This window comes from Eurosta solidaginis, chromosome 4 (genome assembly GCF_040869045.1).
Source record: "Eurosta solidaginis isolate ZX-2024a chromosome 4, ASM4086904v1, whole genome shotgun sequence".
Lineage (NCBI taxonomy): Eukaryota > Metazoa > Arthropoda > Insecta > Diptera > Tephritidae > Eurosta > Eurosta solidaginis.
In genome coordinates, this window is record NC_090322.1 from 236,127,390 (window position 1) to 236,137,867 (window position 10,478).

At 39.1% G+C, this 10,478-nt stretch overlaps 2 protein-coding genes across 4 annotated transcripts in view; both read right to left on the reverse strand.

Moving 5' to 3' along the window:
• The window catches only part of LOC137251092 (uncharacterized), a 320,986-nt gene extending 319,233 nt beyond the window's left edge, over window positions 1-1,753 (reverse strand). Inside the window, exon 1 of the mRNA XM_067785075.1 lies at window positions 1,667-1,753. The gene's annotated coding sequence lies outside the window, so the exon portion shown is untranslated. The remainder of the gene's footprint in view (window positions 1-1,666) is intronic.
• The window catches only part of LOC137251090 (abscission/NoCut checkpoint regulator), a 29,189-nt gene extending 26,034 nt beyond the window's left edge, over window positions 1-3,155 (reverse strand). The window contains exons 1-5 of one of the 3 annotated variants that reach the window (XM_067785073.1): window positions 2,994-3,155; window positions 2,843-2,923; window positions 2,676-2,797; window positions 2,076-2,607; window positions 801-1,999 (exon numbers count right to left, since the gene is read on the reverse strand). In XM_067785073.1, the coding sequence (XP_067641174.1) occupies window positions 1,718-1,999; window positions 2,076-2,607; window positions 2,676-2,797; window positions 2,843-2,923; window positions 2,994-3,041 (1,065 nt within the window). In that variant the 5' untranslated portion in view covers window positions 3,042-3,155 and the 3' untranslated portion in view covers window positions 801-1,717. Of the gene's footprint in view, window positions 1-800; window positions 2,000-2,075; window positions 2,608-2,675; window positions 2,924-2,993 lie in introns of those variants that run through there. The other 2 variants (XR_010953158.1, XM_067785072.1) reach the window with 2 other exon arrangements.
• Between the last annotated feature and the right edge of the window lie 7,323 nt (window positions 3,156-10,478).

Sequence of the window (10,478 nt, forward strand, 5' to 3'; positions counted from 1 at the left end):
ATTTTGAAACAGTGTGCTCAAGGCAGTGAGTATATATTTTTTATACTGTAAAGTGTGTCATAGGTATCAATATTATTGCAGTGATTATTGAAATCTTGGCACAGACAACGAAAAATTCATGCATTTGAAAATTCGATCTACATGTAATTAAATATAAAGGTTGGAAATACCGAGAGGGCCTAAAAGGGATATCAAACATAACCTCGCCAAGCAGAAATGGACTGTTTATCATCCCTCTTAATAGTTTTACCATGAATAACACACCAAGCATCTCCCTACGGCTCTGTAGTGAAGGCAGCTGTAAAAGGTTTAACCGGCTGCAGTAGGGCGGTAGATTCCTTGATGGATCCCAGGGCAAATGATTTAAAGCAAAAAGCAAACATTTTTTTGGACCGATTCCAGTTTTTCACTGTGAATCTGATAACGCGGGTTCCAGATAATGGAAGCATATTCCAATATAGAGGTCTTAGTAACAATAAAAAAAAGAGTTTTAGTGACATATAGCTTATTGAATTCCTTTGACCACCTTTTTACGAAAGTCAAAGCCCCTCTAGCCCTATTCACAAACGATTCGATAGGTAAGTCCAGTTTAGGGTCCATTATAACGCCAAGATCAGTAAAATTTGTGACTTGCTTAATGTTATAATCGCCTATCAAGTACTGATGGGATTTAAAAGATTTACTCGTAAAACACATAAACTTGTGTAGGGTTATATTTATATTCAACTTTAAATGTACCTACTTTAAATAAATTGAATTTATTTAAAGTAGGTACATTTAAAGTTGAATATAAATATAACCCTACAACTTGCACTTCGGTAAGTTTTAATGGCATGACGGTCACATCACTAGTTACCGGAACTTACCGGATCTGCATGCGGCAAAGGACGATCAACATCGATAAAATCCCCCAAGGCATTCGGGAAGTGTCCTTATCGCTACAACAACAGCAACATACTCAGAACTTCTTTCTCTATTCTTCTAATAAAGTTACCAATTTTTAAATCATTTTTTTTTTTTAACTTTTTTGCGGATTTAGCGAGAAATACGGTTCTATTCTCGATATGACCCTGCATTTATTTTTAAAATCTGTTAAATTTTATAACCAGGGACAAAATGATTATAAATAATATCTGAAGTTATTCCAAGGGACCCCAAGTAGTTTTCAAATAACTTCATTTTGTTTAACAATAATTCCTCACCGAGCCTCTAAAGTTTCGGGCCACCTTAGTGAACTCTTATGGTACCCAAAAATTACCGCTGTATTTTGAAAGTAATTTTAAATAATATCGGACCACGCCCGATACTTAAGATTTACCCGAAAAATTTTTGATACAAAGACTATTCGCGATGGGAATTGGGGGCCAAAGCAAATAGTGCTTAATTTAGTGCTCATCTAAGGTATGATTAAAAATATTTGAAATTTGTGCACTTGCCTAGACCATTGGTATTTTGATTTGTATACTTTGACAAATACATGAGGGTCGATTAAAAAATTATCGAAGAGGCTATCAAAAAGTTGTTAAATTGGCGGAATAGCTCAAATCGAACGCTGCTATTTATTTTTATCAAGATTTCTCTGCACTCATAATCTAAGCTATTACAAATTTAATCAATTATTAAGTAAAACTAAATATATATGTATGTTGAATGTATAAATAATTACCGCATATTGTTGTTTCTTGATTTTCTTCTCCACATATTGCACTGCATTAAGCTAGAAATGGTTCTCTTTAAATTTCGGTGGTGCAGAATATACAACCTTTTCATGCGCACGATACTCCTCATCATCATCGTGTACCTCACGCCAACATTGAGCACAAAAAAGTTCACCTTCACAGCCTTTACAACGGCAGACAGCATCTTCATTGCAAATATTACAAAATGGTAGCTCCTCAAGTTCATCGGCACGTAAATTACCTGGAGGACCAGGTATATCAGAGGTCAATTCAGTTTCTAAATCTGAGGGTGGCGCTGGCAGGCGTGATTCAGCCAAATACTAAGAAAGAGTAACCAAGGAACATAGTAGGAAAATAATTGATTATAGGTGGTATATTTGTATTTGTTTGCACTACCTTTTCCATAATGGCCTTCAGCACAGTTTCATCATCTTCATTATCGCTTGGTGTATTAGTATCTGGTGAGTTATCTCTAAGGTTTGCTGCTGCCATTAAGTTGCTGCTACCACTTGCATCATCAATTGGTTGCTCTCTCAGCGCTTTCAAACGTCGTTCAATATCCGTGATCGAGTCAATACGCTCGTTTTCTACTTGTCTATCAATTTGGCCTTCATCTAAGAATTGCGCTAAAAGATCTTGCACTTTCTGTTGGTCCGTGCGCTGATCTAAAGACAGTAATATATCCTTTTTGGAGTAATCTTTTTGTGGCATGCCATTCAAATTTGTTAGACGTGTGCGTATTTCATCATCAATGCCACGATTTTCATTTGTTTTAAGATCTTTTAGACGTTTTGTTATCACACTATCTAGATTGCCTTCAATTTCATCATTATCAGTATTGGAATTTGCGTTTGATGCTGCAGCAGCTGTGGTACTAGTACTGTTAATTGGCGCTAAAACTTTACCCAAATCTGGTGGTGGATCGTCTCTGCAATTGGGGAATAATTTGAAATTTAAATAAATTTGTACATGTTTGCCTATTTTGATTTGTATTACTCAAGCAATGCCGCTGCTGCTGCCACCAATGGATTATCTGCTGGCGTATTTCTTCTTCCCTTTGGTTTCGTTACCAACGTTCCCGGCAATGCTTCGACATCAATCACCTTCTCAGTAGCTTGCTGCTTGGAAAGTTTGTCATAGCATATTACACATACGTTTAATACTTTCCCTGCGTGCTTTGGCACTGGCATTGGACGTTTGAGGCACTTAATGCAGTAGGAATAGCCACAATTAGGACAGCCATGCTGAAATTCGAAAAAGTGCAAAGAAACAAAAGGTATTGACCAATTAAAAGCCCTCTTTACATATAATTACCTCCTTTGTGAAGAGTCCATACTTTTTGCTGCACCCAAAGCAGGACATTTTGGCCAATTAAACATACAAAATAATTATTTAAATTTCTTGGTTTTTTTTTTTTTTTTTGGTGCAAAAATTAATCTTAATTTGTTAATAATTACTGTGACTGTGACAAATTATTATTCATTGTTTCGAAATCAGCTGTTCAGTCGCAGCTGATGAGCTACCAGCCGTAAAAGTTTTTATACAGACTGCAACGCTATAAGAGCCAATTAATGGTGACTTATAACCATAAAACCATTCCCAGATAAAATAGCGAATTAATGGTGACTTATAACCATAAAGCCATAACCAAATAAATCAGCTGATCGAACCTACCTTATGGAAATCAATGTAATTGATTAATGGTGCCATACCATAACGCTAATGCCATAACCATTACCATAGCCAGCCAATTGGTTTTTGGTTTCTCGCCATATCCATAACCTAAAAATATTTGAGTTGGTGAATTTAATAACTTTTTGCAGGTTTTATTCATGGTTTTGTATACGTTATGACTAAGAGACTTGTTTTTTGTGGAATATGTTTGTAATTTTATGCGTTTTCTTCATTTTTATACTCAGTTGAGCAGAGCTCACAGAGTATATTAAATTTGATTGCATAACGGTTGGTTGTACAGGTATAAAGGAATCGAGATAGATATAGACTTCCATATATCAAAATCATCAGGATCGAAAAAAAATTTGATCGAGCCATGTCCGTCCGTCCGTCCGTTAACACGATAACTTGAGTAAATTTTGAGGTATCTTGATGAAATTTGGTATGTAGGTTCCTGAGCACTCATCTCAGATCTAAGATTTAAAATGAACGATATCGGACTAAAACCACGCCCACTTTTTCGATATCGAAAATTTCGAAAAACCGAAAAAGTGCAATAATTCATTAACAAAGACAGATAAAGCGATGAAATTTGGTAGGTGAGTTGAACTTATGACGAAGAATAGAAAATTAGTAAAATTTCGACAATGGGCGTGGCACCGCCCACTTTTAAAAGAAGGTAATTTAAAAGTTTTGCAAGCTGTAATTTGGCAGTCGTTGAAGATATCATGATGAAATTTCGCAGGAACGTTACTCCTATTACTATATGTACGCTTAATAAAAATTAGAAAAATCGGAGAAGTACCACGCCCACTTTAAAAAAAAAATTTTTTTAAAGTAAAATTTTAACAAAAAATTTAATATCTTTACAGTATATAAGTAAATTATGTTTTGCAGAATTGGAAACCAGTCTTCTGGGATAATTGTGACGTGTTATGGCAGCAAGAAGCAGAGCCTGAATATCACCAAGTGTGCATTCACAATTGCATATGTTCATTTTTATGTATATATGTATCCCTTGTTGTACAGGAAGTAGAATTCATCTTCTTGAAAAAATCATCACTATGTAGCACGGCCAAGAATACCACAATAAAAGTAAAATTGTCAAATATTAAAAAGTATTTCATTTACTTGGCACCCGATATTATTACATGGTGTCAGAAGTAAAGACAAGCAGAGTTGCTGATCAAAAAAAATTAAAAGCAATTAGGATTGAAAGAATAAAAGTGGATTTTCCACAAAGAATTTGCCAAACGTCAATTAACAGCGTGCGCCTCACAAATTGTATTAAAACAAAGCGTAAGTTATCAGCATGCACCTCACGTTTGCGTGTCTATCTTATATACTCACAAATTGTAACATTGTATTAAAATAAATTTAAAATTGAGTATTTGAAAATAAATTCACCACTTCCGCCTATAGTTGCGTTTAGTCATTGATTTTGATAACCATATAATATGTCTGATGACGGTCATAATCGCAACAGAGTGGCCTAAATGGAGGCAACAATTTACTGTGTGGATGATTGCTAATGGGAAGATGGAAAGACCAGCGAAGGAGAAAATTGCACTGTTCATATGGCTATTAGGTGAGCAAGGAGTGGCGATCTACAATATTCTCTACCCAAATGATGGGTCAGAACTGTCGATGCTGGGCGTCAACATACCAGCACCAACGGAAGCTAACCAAGATGCAGTAAGGCAACGACAGTTAGATGAGGCAATTAAAGCTTTTGAAGAATATTGTGTGGCACGGAAAAATGTTGCAATGGAGGCATATCAATTTAATATAATAACGCAAAAGGAGAAGCAATCATTCTCTGAGTTTGAAACCGAGTTGCGGAAGCAAATACAATATTGTGAGTACAACTGCAGTTGTGGAATAAAGTATGGTGACAGGATGTTGCGCGATCGCATCGTTTTGGGAGTCCATGACAAAAAATTGCAATTAAACTTATTAGGTGGTCGTGATGAAAGCGGCAAACCAACACATGCAAATGCTAGAAGCAAAACAAATTGTGGCGACTACAGCAACTGAGGATGAAGTGAAGGTTATTAATCAACTAAAACGCTTCTGCTTTAATAGTGGACACCTATGGGATGTTCAACATAAGTTGGTGTGCAAAGCAAAGGAGTTGACGTGTCGAAATTGTGCAAAAAAGGGCCATCTTGCGAGCATGTGCAGACAAAGAGGGAAGAGTATACAACAGAGAGGTGTCAACAACAATCAAGGCATAATACTCTGTCCGATTCAAAAATGTCCGCTAAAAACGTTGTCGACAACAAATTTTTTTTTTTTTCAAAAAACTGTTATCGTTTTAATAGCTTATGAAAAAAACCTCAAAAATCAAAGTCGAAAAAAAGTAAAAAAAAAAATGAAATTTCGCATGCTCGAAAATTATTTTTGTGGGTATGCGTAGTGCAACTTTTTTCCTGAGCCCAAATCCTATCGAAAAATCGATGGCGCGATATCGGTTAACTTTCGTCCATACAAATCAACCCACCCTAGTGTGCATAGTAGATGTGAGTACAGAGACGCGTGTTTGGGTATTTATGCGTTCACCATGTTGTGAAACACCAAACCAATCCCTTTCTGGCTGTAGTCGATTTTTTTTTGAACAATACCAGGTTTACACAAACTCCGTGAGAGAAATTTGCATTACAGTAGAGTCTTGTTATAACTACTTGACTACCTGAGCCCACTACTGAGTCTTCTGCGTAAAAACCATACTCCATCTCAATAATCATACTTCCGCTTGGAAACTCGAGGGGGGCGGGGGGAAGAAAGACATATTTAGAGCTAGCCCGTTAGAGGGAAGTTGTTCCAATGCCATCATCCAAGTTAACACGCGCCAGTTGCCCTTATTGCAACATTCCCACGTATGGCCAGTACACGTGCGCTGAGTCAGCAAATTATATTTCTCACAACAAACGGCCGCGCATGGCAACCTAACACCTCAATTTAAGGCCATAGTTAGTGAGGGCAACTAATACTTATGCTACGGAATTACTCCAGACGCACAGTCAGCAAAATTATATTGCACATAATTGTGAAATACACACATACGGCACCTGTGGGAAGAAACCGACTTCAAAATTCTCACTGCAAACAAGTTATGCAAGAGGCGCGTCGCTGCCGGATATTGGGCTATATAGGGGAGCAGTTGCGGCAGTCGAGTTCGGGACGGAATAGCGTTTAGTAATAATTAGCTTTACGTTAAATTCTAATTTATACTTACTTAATTCGCGATTAACCGACTAAACCGTTATGGCCGTCCAACAAGGCGCGCCAGTCGCTCCTACGCTCCGCCAACCGGCGCCAATTGGTCACACCAAGGGAGTTGAAATCGTTTTCCACCTGGTCCTTCCAACGGAATGGCCCCCATCATCTTTCATTCGCATAACATGGTCAAGCCAGCGCAGCCGCTGTGTTTTAATTCGCTGGACTATGTTGATGTCTGCGTATAGCTCGTACAGCTTATCATTAAATCTTCTTCGGTACTCGCCATCGCCAACGCGTAGAGGTCCATAAATCTTTCGAAGAACTTTTCTCTCGAACACTCCCAAAGCCGCTTCATCTGCTGTTGTCATGGTCCATGCTTCTGCCCATATAGCAGGGCGGGTACGATAAGTGACTTTTATAGTATGATTTTCGTTCGCCGAGAGAGGACTTTACTTTTCAATTGCCTACCTAGTCCAAAGTAGCATTTATTGGCAAGATTGATTCTTCGCTGAATTTGAGTGCTGATGTTGTTGCTAGTGTTGATGCTATATATTCAATATACTTAACCATTATTATTTAAATTTGTGTTGTGTAGTGTTGTTCATTCGGCAAGTTGGCCCAACAAATACATTTTTTTTACAATCAAGGACTATTGTCCTTTAACTGGCGCCCGAGCAGGCACCCAGGAAGTGAAAGGAACTGTGCAAAAAAATTCTAAAAAGAAAAAACTGGCTAAAGAATTTGTTTGATAAAAGAGGAACTTTGCAAAAAATTCTAAAAAGAAAAAACTGTCTAAAGAATTTGTTTAAAAGAAGATTTTCTGTCAAGATCATCAGCATTACCTACTGCCGTCATTACCTACTAGTGGAAGTTCAAAAAGTGCCTGGACGCACTGCAACGTAATTGTGGTCACAAGTGAAAGTTTCTAAGAGAGCCTGGAAGCACTGCAACGTAATTCTGATATAATACGGATGATGTATCTCATCACGTGAGTATAAAAAAACACGATGGTAAAGTAAAATAAAAACATTCCACAAAAAATGGAAGATATAAGAACCACAGTGACAAATTTGACTTGGGCCGTCACCGCCCTTCTTGAAAAAATAAATTTGCTAGAAAGGCGGGTGGCTAGCGTCGATTGAGCTAGCTCTTCATCTACAGAGGCCACTACTCTAGTGGTTGAAGAAGTGGTGGCTCGGCCAATCACTTCTGAGGCTGAGATCAAAAATCATTGTAGGCTCCCTGATTGTCTCAAGGAGCTACAAGTGTTTGACCGTAACCCTTTCCAGTACATTTCATGGGTTCACTCTGTAGAAGTGATCCTTTCAGACTTTGCGGTAATGAAGGGAAAGCCCCTTTACCGAGCGATTCTTCAACATATTAGGCAGAAGGTACGGGGAGCAGCTGATTCTGCACTTATTTCCTACAACATATTCGATAGTAATTGGGGAAAAATAATGTCTCTCCCTGCACTACGCAGATAAGAGGGATGTTGGTACACTCGAAAACCAACTGCACCAGCTACAGCAAAAGGGAATGAGAATTGATGAGTTCTACGCCAAGGTGAATCATCAATTCTCCCTTATTATTAATAAAATAAAAACTGAATCCTACACGGAAGACGCTGTTAAAGTTCTGGTAGAAACCGACCGAAATCGTGCCCTGGACGTTTTTATACGTGGGCTTAACGGCGAAATGTCGCTAATGCTCCTTACACGACGTCCTAAAACGTTGCCAGAGGCATATTCGGCCTGTTTGGAAATCCAAAATGTGGATTTCCGCAATTTTTCCGTTCATACGAAAAATTTCAATAACCGTGTGGCTGTCCCTGTTAACAATTTGCCAAGTACCTCCTCATTCAGGAATAGGGGCAAGCCTCCCCAGTTACCCCCTAACCTACTTGGCGCAACCAGGAAAAGCATCCATATGTAAGGAGAGATCGTCCGTCAGGTCGATTTGGAAATGCCAGCGCCCCACTACATTCGCCTGTGGAGAAAATGGACGTAGACCCCTCAGTGCAGACACGCAACGTTAACTATATGAATCGCCCAAATCCGTTTAAAAGAAGCGCAAGTTCGGAAAATCTACCACGGAAGCAACAAAGGGTGTTCCATACTAGACCCGAGGAGAGTGAAGAGAGAGATGTGGACCCGAAGGAAGATAACTCGGAGGATTTTCTGTCCTCCGGTCATCTAGGTATGGTACATAGAATATACCTTGCCTGATGGTCGTGTGCTAGATTTCTTTGTGGATACCGGCGCAAATAAGAATTTCATCAAAAATGCTACTACAACGAAAACAACTCCTGTAAAAAAATTATTCAATGTGCCTTCGGTGGGGGGTAGCGTGCCAATAAAGGATAAAGTAAAACTAAAATTATTTGAAAGTGTGGGTAACTCCAACGAATTGGATTTCTTCGTTTTACCGACTCTTAGTGAATTCTGCGAAATCATTGGGGACGATACCCTGAGGATATTAGGCGCGATAATTGATAGGTAGAATAACCTCCTTAGTAGAGATAATTACAAAATCCCCATGAAAAGCAGAAAATCTCGCGATGTAAAATTTACATTAGGAAAGGACCTACCTCTTGATATTCATGGAAAGGTCAATCACTATTGAAAACATACTCTGGTCTTTTCGAACCACTTAATGATTATGAGCTTGCAAACACAAATGTCCGTGCAGAAATAAAAACATCAACCGCCGAACCGGTATATAGTAAATCCTACCCATACCCAACATGTATGAGAGATGAAGTTGAAAAGCAGATAAATGAGCTCGAAGACGAAGGTGTTATCCGGCCGTCAAAAAGCCCATACAACTCTCCAATTTGGGTAGTCCCTAAAAAGCCTAAGGCGAATGGGGACAAACAATATCGTACTGTTATAGACTATAAACGGTTGAACGCTGTAACTATCGCCGATACTTACCCAATTCCCGGGCCTTAATGTAAGTAATAACAAAGTTATTTGGGATCTCTCACAGCAGAGACCAAGAGCATGTGTAATGCTTAAGTCAAACATTAACTATTTTTGCATTACAGAATTTTTAAGCCGGGATCTGGTGGCGGTGCAGATCGAGGCAAAGGTGAATGGAGACAACACCAGCATTATGCTGGCCGCAGCCTACTTCCCGGGGGACGACAGCACAGTCCCTCCAGTTAACGTGCAGAAGCTAGTGGAACACTGCAGAAGAGCGAAACTTCCGTTGGTCATAGGAAGCGATGCTAACTCCCACAACACGGAGTGGGGCAGCAATGATACCAACCAAAGGGGTGAGTGTTTACTAGAATATATAGTCAGCAACGATTTGAATATATATAACGTCGGGAGCAAACCGACGTTTGTCACGAGAGTCAGGGCAGAGGTCCTAGATATAACACTTGGCAACAACCTGACTGAGAATATGATCTCGAAATGGAGAGTCTCAGAAGAACCCTCCCTATCGGATCATAGGATCATAAGGTTTGAGCTGGGTGCTGTATCGGGGCAATACAGCCCTAAAAGAAATCCCAGGAAAACAGACTGGGGCAGCTATAAAAGTATCATAGAGGCTAACGCGGATAGTCTCAGAAATAAGAGCAGAAGCACTAACTGTACTGAGTTAGAGGGCAGGGTAGATAGGGCAAATCAGATAATGATAGATGCCTACAACTCCAGTTGCCGAGTCTCCTTAGTTAAGGGTAAGAAGGCAACCCCCTGGTGGTCGCATGACCTGACACTACTAAGGAAGAAAGTCAGGAAACTCTTTAACGGGGCAGAAGAACCGGCAACTGGGAGGAATACACTCAGAATCTAACAAAGTACAATAAAGAGATAAGGAAAGCTAAGATGGAAAGTTTCAGAAATTTCTGCGAGGGAATTTCTAGCACACCTGCAGCGGCAAGGCTCCACAATGCCC